A 23,622-nucleotide genomic window follows, 5' to 3' on the forward strand; every position below is an offset into this window, starting at 1 on the left:
CCTGGGATATACAGCCTGTTTATGGTTTCAGAATTATCTTAGTGACACAACTCAGGCCATCTTGACAGACGGGGTTACATCTGAATTTCTTGAGATTCTAAAAGGTGTTCCTCAGGGTTCTATTTTGGGTCCATTATTGTTCATATTAATGACAGAGGAAACACTGTTAATACTTGTAACATTCATCTCTATGCAGATGACACAGTTTTGTATTCCTGTGCCACCTCAGTGCAGCAGGCCATTCGTGAACTTCAGCATGACTTTGACTAAAAATTGACAGATAATTAATTAAGTGTTAAATACAAGTGAAACCAAGCTCATGCTGTTCTCTAGGTCACGAAATGTTGACCCCTGAGGACCTGCATATTTGCGCTACAAATGGAGCCCAAATTGAGATTGTTTCTCAATATAAGTACCTGGGTGTCTGGATTGATGACAAGTTATATATATATATATATGTGTATGTTGTTTTATTAGTCTGTTTTTATTATAATGGATACAGGGATCTCTTGGGAAATAGATTGTGTATCTCAATGTGACTCCCTGTTTAAATAAAGGTTAAATAAAAATAAATAGAAATTATACTATTGGTAGTACTGCAGTATACTATTACTACTACTGCAGTATACTATTACTACTACTACTAATACTACTACTACTACTGTATTGTACTATTACTACTACTGCAGTATACTATTACTACTACTACTACTACTACTACTACTACTACTACTGTATTATACTATTACTACTACTGCAGTATACTATTACTACTACTACTACTACTACTACTACTACTACTACTGTATTATACTATTACTACTACTGCAGTATACTATTACTACTACTACTACTACTACTACTACTACTACTACTGTATTATACTATTACTACTACTGCAGTATACTATTACTACTACTACTACTACTGCAGTATACTATTACTACTACTACTGCCTTATACTATTACTATTCTACTACTGCAGTATACTATTGGTAGTACTATTACAGCAAACATAATGGTCAGAGAAGTAACGTTCAAAACATGACATAGACTGACCAGGTGAATCCAGGTGAAAGCTATGCTCCCTTGTTGACGTCACCAAGTATCCCCTTTTCCCTTTTTCCCCATCACTTGAGCTATCTTGGTAGAAATTATAAGTATATGACACGCAGCAAGAATGTGATCAAATCAAAGTTGATTGGTTGCGTACACAGTTCAGCAGATGTTATAGCGTGTGCAGCGAAATGCTTGTGTTACTGATTCGAATCAGAGCGCCGGAGGGGAGCAACGTGAGGAGATGTGACAAGATGTCATATTAATTTGTATTTACATCAAGTATTTATAGCCTTTTCATCATAATTCATGATAAATGTTATAAAATATTGACCACAGTAAAAGTCAGAAGGGGTTAAATGGTATTTACTAAGGCAGTGACTGGCATCGCTGTTTTTGGTCTGAAGTCGGTTCCATGGTTGAACTGGTTGATGGTGGGTGTGTTCTTGTGTTCTCTCTGGCCCCATTGGTCTATGCCCTGGAGGCCTGGCCAATAGTCTCTCACTGGGCAGTGCTTAAAGAGTTGTAATCAGCAGGCAGTTTGATTGGCCAGACCTTGCCATTAGGTGGGCCGAACATCAAAACTCCATGATAGTGACCTGGAACTGACCGCTCATGACTTCAGAGATCTCTATGAGGAATGGCGAGTGGTTGCCGTAGTGTTCAATTATGTTGTTATCCATATTGGCGAAAAATCCCTCTTTTGCATGTCTTGTAGATGTTTCCCAATGGTGTCCTCTTGTAGGCCATACATTTCAGAAATCACTTGTCTCAGACCTTTCAGAGTTGGGGTGTTGAGCATGAGCGCATCAAACACCTCCTCAGAATCTGTTCTCACGTACAGGAGTGCTCTCTGCTGCACCTCCCATCTGGCCTGCTTGCTTGGAGGTGGGCTACCACTGCTCTGGTCCACTCTATCAGGGTACAGTCTCTTCAGGGAGGTCCTTTCAATCTCCTCCATTGTTGTGGGGCGGGGTGCAAGGCCGCAGGGCTGCATCTCTGGGATGAAGAGGACAGGGCTGGTGACGTGGTCCTCCAGGGTCTTGAGAAGGTGCTGTCGTGGAGCTGGTGACGTGGTCCTCCAGGGTCTTGAGAAGGTGATGTCATGGAGCTGGTGACGTGGTCCTCCAGGGTCTTGAGAAGGTGATGTCGTGGAGCTGGTGACGTGGTCCTCCAGGGTCTTGAGAAGGTGATGTCGTGGAGCTGGTGACGTGGTCCTCCAGGGTCTTGAGAAGGTGCTGTCATGGAGCTGGTGACGTGGTCCTCCAGGGTCTTGAGAAGGTGATGTCGTGGAGCTGGTGACGTGGTCCTCCAGGGTCTTGAGAAGGTGATGTCGTGGAGCTGGTGACGTGGTCCTCCAGGGTCTTGAGAATGTGCTGTCATGGAGCTGGTGACGTGGTCCTCCAGGGTCTTGAGAAGGTGATGTCGTGGAGCTGGTGACGTGGTCCTCCAGGGTCTTGAGAAGGTGCTGTCGTGGAGCTGGTGACGTGGTCCTCCAGGGTCTTGAGAAGGTGATGTCGTGGAGCTGGTGACGTGGTCCTCCAGGGTCTTGAGAAGGTGATGTCGTGGAGCTGGTGACGTGGTCCTCCAGGGTCTTGAGAAGGTGATGTCGTGGAGCTGGTGACGTGGTCCTCCAGGGTCTTGAGAAGGTGCTGTCATGGAGCTGGTGACGTGGTCCTCCAGGGTCTTGAGAAGGTGATGTCGTGGAGCTGGTGACGTGGTCCTCCAGGGTCTTGAGAAGGTGATGTCGTGGAGCTGGTGACGTGGTCCTCCAGGGTCTTGAGAATGTGCTGTCATGGAGCTGGTGACGTGGTCCTCCAGGGTCTTGAGAAGGTGATGTCGTGGAGCTGGTGACGTGGTCCTCCAGGGTCTTGAGAAGGTGATGTCGTGGAGCTGGTGACGTGGTCCTCCAGGGTCTTGAGAAGGTGATGTCGTGGAGCTGGTGACGTGGTCCTCCAGGGTCTTGAGAAGGTGATGTCGTGGAGCTGGTGACGTGGTCCTCCAGGGTCTTGAGAAGGTGATGTCATGGACCTGGTGACGTGGTCCTCCAGGGTCTTGAGAAGGTGCTGTCATGGAGCTGGTGACGTGGTCCTCCAGGGTCTTGAGAAGGTGATGTCATGGAGCTGGTGACGTGGTCCTCCAGGGTCTTGAGAATGTGATGACATGGAGCTGGTGACGTGGTCCTCCAGGGTCTTGAGAAGGTTTATGTAATGGAGCTGGTGACGTGGTCCTCCAGGGTCTTGAGAAGGTGATGTCATGGAGCTGGTGACGTGGTCCTCCAGGGTCTTGAGAAGGTGCTGTCGTGGAGCTGGTGACGTGGTCCTCCAGGGTCTTGAGAAGGTGATGTCATGGACCTGGTGACGTGGTCCTCCAGGGTCTTGAGAAGGTGATGTCGTGGAGCTGGTGACGTGGTCCTCCAGGGTCTTGAGAAGGTGATGTCATGGAGCTGGTGACGTGGTCCTCCAGGGTCTTGAGAAGGTTTATGTCATGGAGCTGGTGACGTGGTCCTCCAGGGTCTTGAGAAGGTGCTGTCGTGGAGCTGGTGACGTGGTCCTCCAGGGTCTTGAGAAGGTGCTGTCGTGGAGCTGGTGACGTGGTCCTCCAGGGTCTTGAGAAGGTGATGTCATGGAGCTGGTGACGTGGTCCTCCAGGGTCTTGAGAAGGTTTATGTCATGGAGCTGGTGACGTGGTCCTCCAGGGTCTTGAGAAGGTGATGTCATGGAGCTGGTGACGTGGTCCTCCAGGGTCTTGAGAAGGTGCTGTCGTGGAGCTGGTGACGTGGTCCTCCAGGGTCTTGAGAAGGTGATGTCATGGAGCTGGTGACGTGGTCCTCCAGGGTCTTGAGAAGGTGATGTCATGGAGCTGGTGACGTGGTCCTCCAGGGTCTTGAGAAGGTGCTGTCATGGAGCTGGTGACGTGGTCCTCCAGGGTCTTGAGAAGGTTTATGTCATGGAGCTGGTGACGTGGTCCTCCAGGGTCTTGAGAAGGTGATGTCATGGAGCTGGACACTACTGACTTTGTTGTTGATGACCTGCTTTTCTGAGGTGGGGGAGAGAGGGGGGGAGATGGGCAAAAGCTTGATGTTCAGGTCCAGCGCCTCCTGGGGGTGGCTGGAGGAAATTGTCTCAGACAGCAGCTTTATGATGTTGGAGGGTGTCTCCAGGGAGGCCAGCTCAGGCGAGGAGCCACACAGTCCTCTGTAATGACTTGTACATACTGCTGCCTCGCATGCATGCAACCATTTTTTGTTCTTTGGGTGTGTCTTGCACTGGTATGGAGATAGTGGTAAGGTTGTCCTCAGTGTCGGGTCTGGGTTTGGTGAGTAGGTTGTCCGGGTAAGATGGTCCTCTTTATTGGGTCTGGGTTTGATGAGTAGGTTGTCCGGGTAAGATCGTCCTCAGTGTCGGGTCTGGATTTGGTGAGTAGGTTGTTCAGTTCCATTCTGGTCCTTGCCGGCTCCCCACATTTATTTTCCTGCCGACAGGTAGCTTCCTGATTGGCCAAGGGCTCTGAAGACAGGTGCCTGATAGAGCAGGTGTAGAGGGGTTAACTGTTTCAGTGCTGGTGAGAAACCAGGTGTGAGTGGTGGGTACCTAACAGGACAATCCTGGGCAGTGTTTCACACATCTCATTAGGAGTTAAAGACAAGAATGAGATTGGTTTCTGCAAGGTGTGAAAGGCTTCTTATTTTGAGTGAGAAACCAAATATAGTTTGCAGGCTTTAAAATGGTTTATATAATTCAGTATCATTATTTTGTCTCTCTGGGTCTACAGTGTTTAGAAAATGCAATTGGTGGTTTTGGTGCACTTATTTGCTGGGATCAGTGTTTGTAATTGTTGTTGGCAAAACTATTTGATGAGAGTTGTTGCTGAGGACTTTGGATAGGTTTTGAAAGTATTTTGTTCCTTTGCATATGAAATTATCCACACAGAATAAAGATTATAATATAAAGTCTCTATAAAGAAACAAATACCATATTAATTATTTCAAATTTAGATACCGGTAGATTACATTTTAATTTATTTAATGAGCAGGAGTTAATTTATCCAATATTTTTCAAAAAACATTTGCTGTTTAATGTTTTAAGAAGTAATTAGGATTTGTTATGGTTTGGATTTGTCACGATCGTTAGACGGAGTAGACCAAGGCGCAGCGTTGAAGGCAAACATATTTATTTAAAGAGAGTAAACACTCGAACAAAACAACAAACGATACGTGCAGTCCTACGGTACAAACCAAAAGGAACAAACCAACTGGAACAAGATCCCACAACTAATGTGGGAAAACAGCCTCTATAAGTATGGCTCCCAATCAGAGACAACCAGCAACAGCTGACACTCGTTGCCTCTGATTGGGAACCACTCTGGCCAACACAGAAATACAATACATAGAATATACACAACTAGACACTCAAACACAGCATACAAACACAATGAATCTACACACCCTGGCTCAACATATAGAGTCCCCAGAGCCAGGGTGTGACAGTACCCCCCCCCAAAGGCGCGGACTGCGACCGCGCCTTAACCTGAACCAAACAGGGGAGGGCTGGGTGGGCATTCCTCCTCGGAGGCGGTTCCGGCTCCGGGCTTGCCCACCACCCTCCAATAATCCCCCCGTAGCGCCCCTGGTCCGGTCTGGCCCCGCTGGCTGGAGCTGGACTGGACATCGTAGAAGCGGATCGCTTCAGCTCCGGTGTGGAGCAGCTGACCGGTACCTGACCAGGCACCGGTGACCCAGGCACGGGTTGTGCCGGACTGACGACGCACACCCCTGGCCTGGTGCGTGGAGCAGGGACGGGCCGGACCGGGCTGACGATGCGCACCCCTGGCTTGGTGCGTGGAGCAGCTACGGGCCGGACCGGGCTGACGATGCGCACCCCTGGCTTGGTGCGTGGAGCCGGAACGGGCCGTACCGGGCTGACGATGCGCACCCCTGGCTTGGTGCGTGGAGCAGCTACGGGCCGGACCGGGCTGACGATGCGCACCCCTGGCTTGGTGCGTGGAGCCGGAACGGGCCGTACCGGGCTGACGATGCGCACCCCTGGCTTGGTGCGTGGAGCAGGAACGGGCCGGACCGGGCTGACAATGCGCACCCCTGGCTTGGTGCGTGGAACAGGAACGGGCCGGACCGGGCTGACGACTCGCACCCCTGGCTTGGTGCGTGGAGCAGAAACGGGCCGGACCGGGCTGACGACTCGCACCCCTGGCTTGGTGCGTGGAACAGGAATGGGCCGGACCGGGCTGACGATGCGCACCCCTGGCTTGGTGCGTGGAGCAGGAACGGGCCGGACCGGGCTGATGACTCGCACCCCTGGCTTGGTGCGTGGAGCAGGAACGGGCCGGACCGGGCTGGAGCGAGTGGCAGGAACAGGCCGGGCCGGGCTGGCGACGCACACCGTAGGCTTGGTGCGAAGGGCAGGAACAGGCCGGGCCGGGCTGGCGACGCGCACCGTAGGCTTGGTGCGAGGGGCAGGAACAGGCCGGGCCGGGCTGGGCTGGCGACGCGCACCGTAGGCTTGGTGCGAGGGGCAGGAACAGGCCAGGCCGGGCTGGCGACGCACACCGTAGGCTTGGTGCGAGTGGCAGGAACAGGCCGGGCCGGGCTGGCGATGCGCACCGTAGGCTTGGTGCGAGGAGCAGGAATAGGCCGGGCCGGGCTGGCGACGCGCACCGTAGGCTTGGTGCGAGGGGCAGGAACAGGCCGGGCCGGGCTGGCAACGCGCACCGTAGGCTTTGTGCGAGTGGCAGGAACGGGCCTTACCGGGCTGACGACTCGCACCGTAGGCTTGGTGCGAGGAGCAGGAACAGGCCGGGCCGGGCTGGCGACGCGCACCGTAGGCTTGGTGCGAGGAGCAGGAACAGGCCGGGCCGGGCTGGCGACGCACACCGTAGGCTTGGTGCGAGTGGCAGGAACAGGCCGGGCCGGGCTGGCGACGCACACCGTAGGCTTGGTGCGAAGGGCAGGAACAGGCCGGGCCGGGCTGGCGACGCGCACCGTAGGCTTGGTGCGAGGGGCAGGAACAGGCCGGGCCGGGCTGGCAACGCGAACCGTAGGCTTGGTGCGAGGAACAGGAACAGGCCGGACCGTACTGGGAACACACACCACTGGCCTTAAACGGGGATCAGGAACGGGCCGGACCGGACTGGCAATACACCTCAGTACCTCTCGCCGTGCCTCTACAACTTCCTTCCCTCCTCTCACCAATGGCTCCCGTAACCCGGTGGCCTTCTCTCCTCGTCTCCCATTTCGCCCTGTGGCAGCCTCCTGCTGCCCAGTCGCCCATGCCGTGTGCCCCCCCCTAAAAAAATTCTGGGGTTGCCTCTCGTCCGTCCGACGACGACACTGTTGACGCCATTGCTCCTCTCTCGCCAGGGCCTTAATCTTAGCCCATGGCCCTTTGCCCCCGAGCATGTCCTCCCAGGACCACGATTTGCCCACCTGGGCCATCGCCAACCTCTCCAGCTCCTTTCCCGGCGCTTCCTCCCATGTCCAGGCCGCCTGCTCCTGGACACGCTGCTTGGTCCTGGTATGGTGGGATCTTCTGTCACGATCGTTAGACGGAGTAGACCAAGGCGCAGCGTTGAAGGCAAACATATTTATTTAAAGAGAGTAAACACTCGAACAAAACAACAAACGATACGTGCAGTCCTACGGTACAAACCAAAAGGAACAAACCAACTGGAACAAGATCCCACAACTAATGTGGGAAAACAGCCTCTATAAGTATGGCTCCCAATCAGAGACAACCAGCAACAGCTGACACTCGTTGCCTCTGATTGGGAACCACTCTGGCCAACACAGAAATACAATACATAGAATATACACAACTAGACACTCAAACACAGCATACAAACACAATGAATCTACACACCCTGGCTCAACATATAGAGTCCCCAGAGCCAGGGTGTGACAGGATTTTACATTTCAATATAGATAAAACTGAAATATATATTATTTCAAATCTGGAAAGAAATTGAAGCGAGAATTCACAATTCTCAAAGTGCAATACATCTTTAAATACGTAATATTTAATATGAAACATCACACTATATGTTTTATGTTATTGTATTTCTTTAAGCTTATTACCATGTGATTCCAGAGGAAACTAAATGTCAGATTCATGTGAAAGGGATTAGCCCATTCAGCAGAAACCACAATATGTAAATGTAGGAACCTCCAAAGTTATTGGCACCCTTGCCAAAGATGAGAAAAAATGACTGTGTCAAATAAATAATACAAATACTGAGCTATATTGTATGCTCCAAAAAATGTGAAGATTATACTATTTTGTACTAATACAATTGCACAGAGAAATATATTTTGTTAAACAATAATAAAACAATTTCTCAAAGGGGATAGGTTTCAAAATTATTGGTACTCCGGTGTGAAATTGCTAGCTAGTTAGCGGTGACGTCACTCGCTCTGAGACCTTGAAGTAGTTGTTACCCTTTGCTCTGCAAGGGCCGCGGCTTTTGTGGAGCGACGGGTAACGGTGCTTCGAGGGTGACTGTTGTTGATGTGTGCCGAGGGTCCCTGGTTCAAGCCCAGGTTGGGGTGAGGAGAGGGATGGAAGCGACACTGTTACACAAGGATAACAACACTGAGCATTTTTTTTCAAATAATGTTTTATGAGATTGGAAATGTCCCACTCTGTCTGCCGTATTAATTATTTCACATTGGGAGGGATCTTAGACCTCCATACAGAATCTTTCCAGAGCCTGGATATCCTTCGGTTTGCACTTATGGACTGCCCTTTTCAATTAAAACCACATGTTTTCAATGGGGTTCAAGTCTGGAGACTGAGATGCCCCATTACAAAATGTTCATTTTGTGGTCAATTTATAATTTCTTTATGGATTTTGATGTGTGCGTGGGGCTATTGTCTTGCTGGAAGATCCACTTGCGGCCAAGTTTCAGCCTACTGGCAGAGGCAACCAGGTTTTTGGCTAAAATGTCCTGGTGCTTGGTAGAGTTCATGATGCTGTTGACCTTAACAGGGGCCCTAGGACCAGTGGAAGCAAAAAAAAGCCCCATTAAATCAAATATCCACCACCATATTTGACAGTAGGTGTGAGGTTATTTTCTGTCTTCATTTGACACCAAACCCACCACTGTGTACACTACAAAAATATGTGTTGTGGAACTGGTTTCTAACTAGTACAATGTAACTATCTCTTTCTCTACAGGTCAGCATCCTATTTGACAACGAGGGGACGGTTATGTTTGCTATGTTCATGGCAGTATGGGGTGAGTCGGTACATACAGTAGTAACCTAAATATATGTTTACTATGTTCATGGCAGTATGGAGTGAGTCGTATATACTCCAGTAGTAACCTAAAGATATGTTATGTTATGTTATGTTTTCAGTGCTGAGAAAGCTACAGATGTAGGATCTCAATTTGCCCTATATTGTCGCAACAAAATAATCTTGCAGCAACAGGCTTTTAATGTTTAGTCCATAATGTTGCTTGATCGGTGGTTGGGTCATGAAAAGTGGAATACTGTTAATATGTGTTAATGTGGGTTTTCATTTAATTTATGTACAGTACCAGTCAAAAGTTTGGAAACACCTACTCATTCAAGGGTTTTTCTTTATTTTTTACTATTTTCTACATTGTAAAATAATAGTGAAGACATCAAAACTATGAAATAAGACATATGGAATCATGTAGTAACCAAAAAAGTGTTAAACAAATTTTTCAGATAGCCACCCTTTGCCTTGATGACAGCTTTGCACACTCTTGGCATTCTCTCAACCAGCTTCACCTGGAATGTTTTTCCAACAGTCTTGAGGGAGTTCCCACATGTGCTGAGCACTTGTTGGCTGCTTTTCCTTCACTCTGCCGTCCGACTCATCCCAAACCATCTCAATTGGATTGAGGTCGGGGGGATTGCAGAGGCCAGGTCATCTGATGCAGCACTCATCACTCTCCTTCTTGGTAAAATAGCCCTTACACAGCCTGGAGGTGTGTACCCAAGATTGTCTTGTTGAAAAACAAATGATAGTCCCATTAAGCCCAAACCGGATGGGATGGCGTATCGCTGCAGAATGCTGTGGGAGCCATGCTGGTTAAGTGTGCCTTGAATTATAAATAGATCACAGACAGTATCACCAGCAAAGCACCCCCACACCATAACACCTCCTCCTCCATGCTTTACGGTGGGAACTACACATGCGGAGATCATCCGTTCACCCATACTGCGTCTTACAAAGACACGGCGGTTGGAACCAAAAATCTCAATTTTGGACTCCAGACAAAAGGACACATCTCCGCTGGTCTAATGTCCATTGCTCGTGTTTCTTGGCCCAAGCAGGTCTCTTCTTCTTATTGGTGTCCTTTAGTAGTGGTTTGAAGGCCTGATTCACACAGTGTCCTCTGAACAGTTGATGTTGAGATGTGTCTGTTACTTGACCTCTGTGAAGCATTTATTTGGGCTGCAATTTCTGAGGCTGGTAACTCGAATGAACTTATCCTCTGCAGCAGCGGTAACTCTGGGTCTTCCATTCCTGTGGTGGTCCTCATGAGAGCTAGTTTCATCATCGCGCTTGATTGTTTTTGCGACTGAAATGTTCTGTGTTGACTGACCTTCATGTCTTAAAGTAATGATGGACTGTCGTTTCTCTTTGCTTATTTGAGCTGTTCTTGCCATGATATGGACTTGGTCTTTTACCAAATAGGGCTATCTTCTGTATACCCCCTTACCTTGTCACAACACAACTGATTGGCTCAAACGGATTAAGAAGGAAATAAATTCCATAAATTAACTTTGAAGAAGGCACACCTGTTAATTGAAATGCATTCCAGGTGACTACCTCATGAAGCTGGTTGAGAGAATGCCAAGAGTGTGCAAAGCTGTCATCAAGGCAAAGGGTGGCTATTTGAAGAATCTCAAATATAAAATATATTTTGATTTATTTAACACTTCTTTGGTTACTACATGTTTCCATATGTGTTATTTCATAGTGTTGATGTCTTCACTATTATTCTACAATGTAAAAATTAGTAAAAATAAAGAAAAACCCTTGAATGAGTACGTGTGTCCAAACCTTTGACTGGTAGTGTAAATCACGAAGCTCATCTGCATTTCTCATCAGATTATTCCCAGCAACAAAAAAGTGATCAAATTAAGATCCCACACCTGTACTAATAGGAATCATTGCCAGGTTACCAGTTTGTTTCTGCTCTCTTGCTAACTCCTGGAATTGTCTTGACGTTTGGTGTGACAATGAGTGAAAAGGTCTGGGACAGATCTGGGACCAGGCTAGGATGATTCCATGAATGTCTTTAAAACATCTCCAATGTTGTTGTTTTTATGTTATTATGGGGTAGTCTTGCATATGGTAGTAACCTAAAGATATGTTATTATGGGGTAGTCTTGCATATGGTAGTAACCTAAAGATATGTTATTATGGGGTAGTCTTGCATATGGTAGTAACCTAAAGATATGTTATTATGGGGTAGTCTTGCATATGGTAGTAACCTAAAGATATGCTATTATGGGGTAGTCTTGCATATGGTAGTAACCTAAAGATATGTTATAATGGGGTAGTCTTGCATATGGTAGTAACCTAAAGATATGTTATTATGGGGTAGTCTTTCATAAGTTAGTAACTTATAGATATGTTATTTTGGGGTAGTCTTGCATATGGTAGTATGTTACAGATATGTTATTATGGGGTAGTCTTGCATATGGTAGTATGTTACGGTTTTAGCACTGAGATACAGTACTGCTGTTGTTGTTTCTTCAGCCACCCTGTTCCTGGAGTTCTGGAAGCGACACAGGGCCTCCTATACATGTGCATGGAAGGTGTTCGACTGGTGTGAGGAGGAGGTATGGTCCCGCGGAACACATGCCCTGACGTTAGTCTTTGGTCAACTTTGTTTCCAATCTTTTAAAGAAAAAATAGGTAGAGCTATCTGTACATGTCCCGAACCGTCCCCGCAGAATATGGCTCTGTGAAACTAGTGGGATTGTTTATCGGCAAAGCCTCTCCCCCTTTTTGAGTGTTATAATCGCCATATGTGCCTCTGTCTGTAGGAGGAGCTGATCCTGGAGATAGTGAACGATGCAGAATGTGAGCCTAAACGGCACAAGCACTCCTACCTACGCAGCACCCTGGTCCTCATCCTGGCCACTCTCGTAGTGAGTGCCTATTTTACAAACAGCTTGTTTGAAACCAGTTTGAAAGAGACATCTGGCCCACAACTTATAGTCTAAAGATGAATCTGACTTCAATTCTGACTTTCAAATCGGATTCTCAAGACAGCTCCATATAGGGACAGTTCTGAGCAGTATTTCTTTAAAGAGAATGTCTTTACAGATGCTGCTGATCATCGGCCTGGCCCACGCTCTGGTGGTGTTCCGGGTGGTTGCCACGGTGATGTTGGCTGAAGGATCATGGGAGTTCCTTAGTGACCACTCCAACACGGCCGCTGTGATACTAGGAGCTGTGCTACACTACTTCACCATCACCATCATGACATGGGTACACACTGTGTGTTTGAGTGTGAGTGTGTGTGTGTGTGTGTGTGTGTGTGTGTGTACAGACTGATCAGTTGAGTGTGGCCCATGGCTATTTCCCTGCCTGTAATCCTGCTAGTAATTTTACCCTTTACCCCTTTTACCCTTTTACCCTTTACCCTTTAACCTTTAACCTTTACCCTTTACCCTTTACCCTTTACCCTTTAACCCTTTAACCTTTACACTTTAACCTTTACCCCTTTACCCTTTACCCTTTACCCTTTAACCCTTTAACCCTTTACCCTTTACCCTTTACCCTTTACCCTTTACCCTTTAACCTTTACCCTTTAACCTTTACCCTTTTAACCTTTACCCTTTTACCCTTTACCCTTGACCTTTTACCCTTTTACCCTTTTACCCTTTCTCTGACTGTATTCTTCTATATTTGCAGGTCAACAGGATTGTGTCGCTGAAACTCTGTAATATAGGTTGGTGAAATCTTACATGATTCAAAGTACTTTTCAGTCCCTCCAGGATTTTGCAGGGATTTTTCTGTGATATTTGCGAGCAAAAATGATTGATTTGCTGCTGCAATTCTGATATTTAGCATGGCAATATGCAAGGATTTTGTCCAATTTGTTGAGAAAGTGTGTTGACGAGGGAAAAGGTTTGTTGACGTGTGGCTTGATTGAACCATATTATGCGGAAATAGTTCAGTGCTTTGTCAAAGGAATTGTTGGTTTTGCAAAACATTTTGCGATCCCAGAATCGCAGAATCCTGTAGGGACTTCCTTTTGATAGTTACTTTGTAAACTTCCATCTGGTGGTCAAGTTGTGATTTACAGACTGCCATCTGGTGGTCAAGTTGTGATTTACAGACTGCCATCTAGTGGTCAAGTTGTGATTTACAGACTGCCATCTGGTGGTCAAGTTGTGATTTACAGACTGCTATCTGGTGGTCAAAGTTGTGATTTACAGACTGCCATCTGGTGGCGTAGTTGTGGTTTATAAGTCTTCACGAAGTCTTTTGTCTTTCAGAGGAGAATCAGTCATTTGCTGCCACCGAGAGGAGCTTCACGGTCAAGATGTTCACCTTCCAGTTCTTCACCCTCTTCTCCTCGCTCTTCTACATTGCTTTCTTCCTGGGCAGGTGAGATCTCCACGGCCCATTCATCTGGGATTAGTGGCGCAGTGGTCTAAGGCACTGCATCGCAGTGCTAACTGTGCCACTAGAGATCCTGGTTCGAATCCAGGCTCTGTCGCAGCCGGCCGCGACCGGGAGACTCATGGGCGGCGCACAAGTCGTCCAGGGTAGGGGAGGGAATGGCCGGCAGGGATGTAGCTCAGTTGATAGAGCATGGCGTTTGCAACGCAAGGGTTGCGGGTTCGCTTCCCACGGGGGGCCAGTATAAAAAAATATATGTTTTCACTAACTGTAAGTCGCTCTGAATAAGAGCGTCTGCTAAAATGTAAAATGGATTAGAAGAGTGTTTGTGAAGTTAGAGTAGAGGAAGACACAGCATGAGGAGGTTTGAGATCCATTTGTTTGTGGAGCAGTGGGCTGGAGTTTCTTCCTTTTTTATTGATCAGATTTATCTCCAAGCAGCTGAATAAACCATAGGTGTGCATATAACACTTTTTCAAATTAACTTAGAGTAGTGACACGTTTGTTGAAGTTGGAGTAGTGACATGTTTGTCGCTCTTCTCAGGATAAATGGACACCCCGGTGGCTACGTGCGGATAGCAGGGAAGTGGAGGCTGGAGGAGGTGAGGGATCCTGCGGGATCCAGGAACATGTGTAACAATTTGATTATCCTTCACAAATAGTAGTTGAAATGGGAGTGGAAGTTAAGAGAAAAATAATTCGATATTCACTGTTTACCTGACGCTAGCTAACTGCTGTATGTTGTCCCCGTGTCGTCCCTGTTCAGTGCCACCCCAGTGGCTGCCTCACAGACCTTTTCATCCAGATGGCCATCATTATGGTTCTGAAACAAACCATCAGCAACATCTTCGAGTTCGGAGGCCCGTAAGTCTACATCGACACAAGTACATTGCTATAGTGTATGTTGATGAGGGAAAGTTGATTAACATCTCTTGTTGTTATGAACAGATTTGGGTTAGCGATGTATGAAACACGGGGGACAGGTGATACAGAAAGTTAGTGCAAGGAGCCAAGGATCTAAGGGCTGGCTCTGAGAGCAATGTGTGGTCATGGGTCGGCATAGGTCCCACTAAACCAGACCATGACCCAATATTGAATGGTCTGTCCATTTGAGAGCCCAGGTCCATCATTCAGCGCTGTTTCCTGTCTCTGTGTACAGCTGGTTCAACAGGTGGCTGAAGAGGAAGAGGACCAAGCTACAGAGGAAGTGTGCCCACTGTTACAAGAAGGAAGACCAACAGACCAATCAGGGGCAAGATCTGTGTGAGAACTGCATGCTCCGTGATTGGCTAAGAAACTACCGTCTCAAAGACGTGGACTCCTTCAGCCTCTTCAATGAGTTCCTGGAGATGGGTACGTCACAGATGACCAGGGCAGGGTCAGGGTTCAGCCTATTCAGAGGCTATGTTCCAATATCCACACTAGTACAGTGAGGGAATAAAGTATTTGACCCCCTGCTGATTTTGTATGTTTGCCCACTGACAAAGAAATGATCAGTCTATAATTTTAATGGTAGGTTTATTTGAACAGTGAGAGACAGAATAACAACAACAAAATCCAGAAAAACGCATGTCAAAAATGTTATAAATTGATTTGCATTTTAATGAGGGAAATAAGTATTTCACCCCCTCTCAATCAGAAAGACTTCTGGCTCCCAGGTGTCTTTTATACAGGTAACGGGCTGAGATTAGGAGCACACTCTTAAAGGGAGTGCTCCTAATCTCAGCTTGTTACCTGTATAAAAGACACCTGTCCACAGAAGCAATCAATCAATCAGATTCCAAACTCTCCACCATGGCCAAGACCAAAGAGTTCTACAAGGATGTCAGGGACAAGATTGTAGACCTACACAAGGCTGGAATGGGCTACAAGACCATCGCCAAGCAGCTTGGTGAGAAGGTGACAACAGTTGGTGCGATTATTCGCAAATGGAAGAAACACAAAATAACTGTCAATCTCCCTCAGCCTGGGGCTCCATGCAAGATCTCACCTCGTGGAGTTGCAATGATCATGAGAACGGTGAGGAATCAGCCCAGAACTACATGGGAGGATCTTGTCAGTGATCTCAAGGCAGCTGGGACCATAGTCACCAAGAAAACAATTGGTAACACACTACGCCGGGAAGGACTGAAATCCTGCAGCGCCCTCAAGGTCCACCTGGGTCCACCTGCTCAAGAAATAACATATACAGGCCCGTCTGACATTTGCCAATGAATATCTGAATGATTCAGAGGAGAACTGGGTGAAAGTGTTGTGGTCAGATGAGACCAAAATGGAGCTCTTTGGCATCAACTCAACTCGCCGTGTTTGGAGGAGGAGGAATGCTGCTTATGACACCAAGAACATCATCCCAACCGTCAAACATGGAGGTGGAAACATTATACTTTGGGGGTGTATTTCTGCTAAGGGGACAGGACAACTTCACCGCATCAAAGGGACGATGGACGGGGCCATGTACCGTCAAATCTTGGGTGAGAACCTCCTTCCCTCAGCCAGGGCATTGAAAATGGGTCGTGGATGGGTATTCCAGCATTACAATGACCCAAAACACACGGCCAAGGCAACAAAGGAGTGGCTCAAGAAGAAGCACATTAAGGTCCTGGAGTGGCCTAGCCAGTCTCCAGACCTTAATCCCATAGAAAATCTGTGGGGGGAGCTGAAGGTTCGAGTTGCCAAATGTCAGCCTCGAAACCTTAATGACTTGGAGAAGATCTGCAAAGAGGAGTGGGACAAAATCCCTCCTGAGATGTGTGCAAACCTGGTGGCCAGCTACAAGAAACGTCTGACCTCTGTGATTGCCAACAAGGGTTTTGCCACCAAGTACTAAGTCATGTTTTGCAGAGGGGGTCAAATACTTATTTCCGTCATTAAAATGCAAATCAATGTATAACATTTTTGACATGTGTTTTTCTGGATTTTTTTGTTGTTATTCTGTCTCTCACTGTTCAAATAAACCTACCATTAAAACTATAGACTGATCATTTCTTTGTCAGTGGGCAAACGTACAAAATCAGCAGGGGATCAAATACTTTTTTCCCTCACTGTATAACATATATAATAATATGACATTTAGCAGACGCTTTTACCCAGTCTTACAGTCATGCATGCAAACATTTTTCGTAATGGATGGCCCCCGGGGAATCGAAACCCACCATCCTGGCGTTGCCATGCTCTATACCAAATGAGCCACACAGGACCACTTTGAATGCATGTGTGGGAGAGTGGAAGTTCCACCCAAACCGGTCAACACGACCATACTCAAGAAGCACCATCAATACCACCGACGCAGAAAAGCCAAGGCATTTCACTGGATCTGTGTTCCTCCTAGGTCTCAGGCAGTCAGTAAGGATGCCTTCTGCTACACATGCCCCAAAAACAGTGCTTCATTGTAAGTGTTATGCTAGTGCTGAAGTTGGAACAGAGGCCAGATGCTTTGAGGGTACTGAAGTCATTGAAGTCATAGTTAGTTTGGGACTCAGTTTTTATTGTTTTGTTCCCTCGCCAGTTCTCCAGTTCAGTTTCACCACCATCTTTGTGGCTGCGTTCCCCCTGGCTCCCCTGCTGGCCTTCATCAACAACGTCGTCGAGATACGCCTCGACGCCATCAAGATGGTCAGTTTGGAGCGCAGGATGGTACCCAAGAAGACCAACAACATCGGTGAGAAACAGAACGTTTATGAATGAGGTCTTCACAGTGTACATCTGACAACCTGGTTAAATATGAACGAGGTCTTCACAGTGTACATCTGACAACCTGGTTAAATATGAACGAGGTCTTCACAGTGTACATCTGACAACCTGGTTAAATATGAACGAGGTCTTCACAGTGTACATCTGACAACCTGGTTAAATATGAACGAGGTCTTCACAGTGTACATCTGACAACCTGGTTAAATATGAACGAGGTCTTCACAGTGTACATCTGACAACCTGGTTAAATATGAACGAGGTCTTCACAGTGTACATCTGACAACCTGGTTAAATATGAACGAGGTCTTCACAGTGTACATCTGACAACCTGGTTAAATATGAACGAGGTCTTCACAGTGTACATCTGACAACCTGGTTAAATATGAACGAGGTCTTCACAGTGTACATCTGACAACCTGGTTAAATATGAACGAGGTCTTCACAGTGTACATCTGACAACCTGGTTAAATATGAACGAGGTCTTCACAGTGTACATCTGACAACCTGGTTAAATATGAACGAGGTCTTCACAGTGTACATCTGACAACCTGGTTAAATATGAACGAGGTCTTCACAGTGTACATCTGACAACCTGGTTAAATATGAACGAGGTCTTCACAGTGTACATCTGACAACCTGGTTAAATATGAACGAGGTCTTCACAGTGTACATCTGACAACCTGGTTAAATATGAACGAGGTCTTCACAGTGTACATCTGACAACCTGGTTAAATATGAACGAGGTCTTCACAGTGTACATCTGACAACCTGGTTAAATATGAACGAGGTCTTCACAGTGTACATCTGACAACCTGGTTAAATATGAACGAGGTCTTCACAGTGTACATCTGACAACCTGGTTAAATATGAACGAGGTCTTCACAGTGTACATCTGACAACCTGGTTAAATATGAACGAGGTCTTCACAGTGTACATCTGACAACCTGGTTAAATATGAACGAGGTCTTCACAGTGTACATCTGACAACCTGGTTAAATATGAACGAGGTCTTCACAGTGTACATCTGACAACCTGGTGATTTTTATTAATTTTTTATGAGCATGTTATCAATTTCCTTGTTAGCTTGGAAATGGTATATTGTTGTGTAATATGGAAATATACGTTATATAATACATGGTATAATCTACTATGCAATGTATGTGTTGTTTTCTGTTTCTTACCTTAGGTGTATGGACAGATGTGTTGGAGGCTATCGGTGTGTTGGCAGTCATAGCCAACGGCCTGGTTATTGGCATATCTTCAGATTTTATCCCCCGCCTGGTATACCGCTACCATTATGGACCCTGCGTCAATGGAACAGTCACAGATATGGAGTAAGTCTGTCCATTCTGACTAGACAGTTTCAGGGTTGGGGTCAATTCCATTTCAATTCAGGAAGTAAACTGAAATTCCCAATTGACTGAATTGGAAATGGAATTGACCCAAACCCTGGTGAGTAGATCATTCCCGTTACTACCACATGCATACTGTACACGTAGCATCATCCAGTGAGTAACACTACATGCTCTAACCTACTGAGCCATCGGTGGTTCATGTTATGAATGGGGACGGGTTTGTGTCACTGGCTATGTACATCCCAAATGGCACCCTATTCCCTATACAGTGCACTACTTTTGACCAGGGCCCATAGCAAACTATTCCCTATACAGTGCACTACGTTTGACCAGGGCCCATAGCAAACTATTCCCTATACAGTGCACTACGTTTGACCAGGGCCCATAGCAAACTATTCCCTATACAGTGCACTACGTTTGACCAGGGCCCATAGCAAACTATTCCCTATACAGTGCACTACGTTTGACCAGGGCCCATAGCAAACTATTCCCTATACAGTGCACTACGTTTGATCAGGGCCCATAGCAAACTATTCCCTATACAGTGCACTACGTTTGACCAGGGCCCATAGCAAACTATTCCCTATACAGTGCACTACGTTTGACCAGGGCCCATAGCAAACTATTCCCTATACAGTGCACTACGTTTGACCAGGGCCCATAGCAAACTATTCCCTATACAGTGCACTACTTTTGACCAGGGCCCATAGCAAACTATTCCCTATACAGTGCACTACTTTAGACCAGGTCCCATAGCAAACTATTCCCTATATAGTGCACTACTTTTGACCAGGGGCCATAGGGCCCCATTTGGGACACACCTATGTGTCACAGTCAGTGTTGACAGTTCTGTGAGTCCCTCAGGCTACATGTCTGCTAATAGTAACAGTATATATATTTCAGTATGTTCTCTTTATCCTATAGTTGCATGTCCGGCTACATCAACAACACCCTGTCCATAGTGCTACATGTCTGCTAATAGTAACAGTATATATATTTCAGTATGTTCTCTTTATCCTATAGTTGCATGTCCGGCTACATCAACAACACCCTGTCCATATTGCACATGAACGACCAGAGAATCTACAAGGAGTTCTCACCGGACCAGATGGTGACGCCCGGCGGACAGAATGTCTCCTACTGCAGGTTCATACCCCTTACCAGCCCCTAATCATCCCGAAATGATGTCCATGTTGTCCGTTTTAAACAGGGATAGTCCAGAGGATGCATAAGTATTATTTCTGAAATTGAATGAAACAAGGAAAGGTATTCAACATGGAAGCAAAAGTTGTTCCTTTATACTAGGAAATTAGTGATAATTTATGATGGAATAACTTTCGTTTGCATGTATTTAATACTTGTCCTTACTTCATTCCACTGATCCCCTGGAATATCCTTCCAGGATTCTCTGCTTAGTCGTTGATTTGGGATTTGAATGTCTGTGTTTTCTCACTCTCTCACCAGTTATAAAGATTATAGAAGTAATGAAGACTACAGTTTCACTCCACAGTTCTGGCTCATCTTAGCCATGCGCTTCGCTTTTGTCATCCTGTTTGAGGTAAGCTAGAAATATTTAGCTCAAATAATTTATAGACCATTTCTTGTCTTGACTCACAGTAAAATTGAGCGAAGTAACTTTGCCATTTACTTGATAGTTGATACGTTGACATTTGAAAATGGATTATTTCCAATTGAATATTATTAACTCAATTGAATATTATTAACTTAATTGAATATGATTAACTTAATTGAATATTATTAACTTAATTGAATATTATTAACTTAATTGAATATTATTAACTTAATTGAATATTGTTAACTTAATGTTGATGTTTTTTCTTCCCTCCCTCTCCTCGTAATCTCTGTGTACAGCATGTGGTGGTCATATGTAAATTCATCACCGCCTGGTTTGTTCCCAGCGTTCCCTTGGATGTCAAGAATCTCAGGCTCTTTGATAAACTCAACAGGTTGAAGGAAGAGCTCAGGTAGGGGGTTTTCAAAGGGAGTGGATATTACTGGAAACTTTCAAAGTTTACCAGTAAACTACCAGAATGATGGTATCTTTCAAAGGTTTTTTATGTAATCTAGCACAAGACATCTAGTGGCCCTTTTGGGTACTTCAGATTACCACAGGTGTCTGTAATTATCTCTGGCCCTCTGTGTGGCCTTATCACGTGTATAATATATGAAACCATTTTATACGATTTTTTTTTTTTTTTTAAACAATAGAATGACAAAGCTGTAATGTTTTACAATCCTAAATACAAACCATCAACTTAGTGAATACCATTGGTGTTTAATATGAGGGTTTCAGCATGAAATATCACTTTTATACACTTATTTATTTAACTATGTCAGTATGTATTTGTTGCCAATGCTTTGGCGTCAAACTGGTTGGGAAAAAAATCAAAAGTTAGAAGAGTTTCAGAGTTAATTGAAAATAATGGCATTGTTGATTCATGCTTTTTTCATTAATTCGGCTATTTTCTCTTGAACCATATGGGCTATCTACTAGAAACTCATAGACATTATGGGAACAGATGTAAAAAATGAATACTATATATTAATACATTTTGTAAAAGTTATTTAAGTATAAATTACCAAAGTTACGATAGATTGCCATATATTTTCTGTTAATTAGCAAAATGACAGAAGATTCCGGTAACTTTGGTAAATTACCGGTAGCTCCGCAGCTTAATTAGCAAAATGACAGAAGATTCCGGTAACTTTGGTAAATTACCGGTAGCTCCGTAGCTTAATTAGCAAAATGACAGAAGATTCCGGTAACTTTGGTAAATTACCGGTAGCTCCGCAGCTTAATTAGCAAAATGACAGAAGATTCCGGTAACTTTGGTAAATTACCGGTAGTTCAGCAGCTTAATTAGCAAAATGACAGAAGATTCCAGTAACATTGGTAAATTACCGGTAGTTCAGCAGCTTAATTAGCAAAATGACAGAAGATTCCGGTAACTTTGGTAAATTACCGGTAGTTCTGCAGCTTAATTAGCAAAATGACAGAAGATTCCGGTAACTCTGCAGCCCTAAGCTCAGGTAAGCTGATACTATAGACATGTCTGGTAACAAAAAAGAACCTGCAGGGTCAGTAAATAGATGTTTTAATGTTTTTAGAGTTTTCAATTGAAATGATACGTCTATTAGTGCCTATATCGAGCATTTTAATACACTATGCATAGCTCATAAGGCATTATAAATGTGCTTTAAATGCATTCTGAAGAGGATATTCATAGGAAGTCTTACCCTATTTCCTTTTGTCAAATTCAGCATTTGCTATTGCTAAATGTCTAATTCCCGTCTCATATTGTTCAAAATGAAAGAATGTGCTTGTGGTTCTTACAGGTCATCGAAGGTATGACATCGTCACAGTGTTTGGAGCAGTCTAACACAGTATCCACTCGGATGTGACTGATTACCAGCGCTATGGAGGACGTGTTCAGTGTGCGGAGAGAGAGAGGGAGTGCTTATCGCCTGGGTTTTATTGGTTTGTATTTGTTGTTTTGTGTCAGATGATGTCAGAATGCTGGACATATGACTTCTGACCCTAGATATAGTTACCGTTTCTTATGAGAGAAAAACATTGTCTTAATGTAAAAGGACATATGACTTCTGACCCTAGATATAGTTATAGTTCATGTAAAAGGAAAACACTTCTAGATGTTGCTATTTGTTATGTTTCGTGAAGTTGCACTGTGTGTTTTTGTTGTTAAATCATCTTGTTTACCGTTCTGTACAGGCATGTTGTGGCATGGTATTGCATCACAGTGGTATGTTATGTTTTAAGTGAGATACTTGTGTTTGTAAACTGTGGACAGGAAATGTAATATATTATTTTAAACACTGAGATATGCTTCGCGTTATAAGACATAACACATTCACTTTAACTTAACGAAAGTGACACTTAAGAGACATTGTTATTAATGTGCTACCAATGACCTATATTACTTTGTATTGTACCTGGATGGATGGATGGGGGCGGAGTCATGTAATAAACTACAGTAACGACTGTAAACTCGGTCACATGACTTTTTTTTTATACAGTATGTTCATCGCTTCTGATCCAATGTAACTTGATAATTGTCCTAATTAAAAAAAACCTGTTCAGACTCAGCGTTCATTGTGAGGACTGTTGTAAAAGGTAAGCAGATAGCCTACTTCTGAAAGTTTCCGCGAACAGGTGCAGGTTGACTTTATTGTCATGAATCTGCTGCATAAGTTGGCTATAGGCCAATCCTAAAAATTTATGTTTTTTTTTGTTGTTGCTTTTTGGTCTTAATTTAAAGTTAGGGTTAGCAGTGTGGTAAAGGGTTAAGGTTGGATTTTCTGACTTTGTGGCTGGTAGCTTAGTGGTCAAGAGCGTTGTGCCAGTAACTGAAATGTCGCTGGTTCTAATCCCCGAGCCGACTAGGTGAAAAATCTGTCGATGTGCCCTTGAGCAAGGCACTTAACCCTAATTGCTCCTGTAAGTCGCTCTGGATAAGAGCGTCTGCTAAATGACTTATTATTATAAGAGCTGCCTCCAGTACGTGAGTCATGACAATAAATGCTAACCTTGCTAAAAGGTGAGACGTCACGTGACCACAAGTACAGGATCCGCAAGTAATTCTAGCAGCTGGACCGAAAGTCAAGCCTTGGAGTTATTCATCCACAGGAGGAGCCGGATGATATATGATTTCATCCTAGCGCGCGCCTTGATTTTGAAAGCACAAATGAAAAAATAAAAGAGAACAAAAGACTTCAAATGATTTGTGCTTCCAATTTGGTGATGTTCACTCTGGCACGTACCCAGACTGCGTCTCGCCGACGTCGGCCCGATGTGGTATGGAGAGCGTTTGCACATCGCCAGTGGTGGAAAAAAGTACCCAATTGTCAT

At 45.3% G+C, this 23,622-nt stretch overlaps 1 protein-coding gene across 1 annotated transcript in view; it reads left to right on the top strand.

Moving 5' to 3' along the window:
* Positions 1-20,723, top strand: part of LOC311148691 (anoctamin-9-like) — a gene marked incomplete at both ends in the record, with an annotated part of 44,578 nt that extends 23,855 nt beyond the window's left edge. The window contains 14 exons of the mRNA XM_084185670.1: positions 9,247-9,307; positions 11,812-11,894; positions 12,102-12,206; positions 12,385-12,549; positions 12,976-13,012; positions 13,563-13,674; positions 14,234-14,291; positions 14,456-14,553; positions 14,849-15,042; positions 17,195-17,347; positions 18,566-18,713; positions 19,758-19,880; positions 20,199-20,292; positions 20,607-20,723. Of these exons, the coding sequence (XP_084041796.1) occupies positions 9,247-9,307; positions 11,812-11,894; positions 12,102-12,206; positions 12,385-12,549; positions 12,976-13,012; positions 13,563-13,674; positions 14,234-14,291; positions 14,456-14,553; positions 14,849-15,042; positions 17,195-17,347; positions 18,566-18,713; positions 19,758-19,880; positions 20,199-20,292; positions 20,607-20,723 (1,548 nt within the window). The remainder of the gene's footprint in view (positions 1-9,246; positions 9,308-11,811; positions 11,895-12,101; positions 12,207-12,384; positions 12,550-12,975; positions 13,013-13,562; positions 13,675-14,233; positions 14,292-14,455; positions 14,554-14,848; positions 15,043-17,194; positions 17,348-18,565; positions 18,714-19,757; positions 19,881-20,198; positions 20,293-20,606) is intronic.
* Between the last annotated feature and the right edge of the window lie 2,899 nt (positions 20,724-23,622).

This window comes from Coregonus lavaretus (genome assembly GCF_964263955.1).
Source record: "Coregonus lavaretus genome assembly, chromosome: 21".
NCBI classification, from domain to species: domain Eukaryota; kingdom Metazoa; phylum Chordata; class Actinopteri; order Salmoniformes; family Salmonidae; genus Coregonus; species Coregonus lavaretus.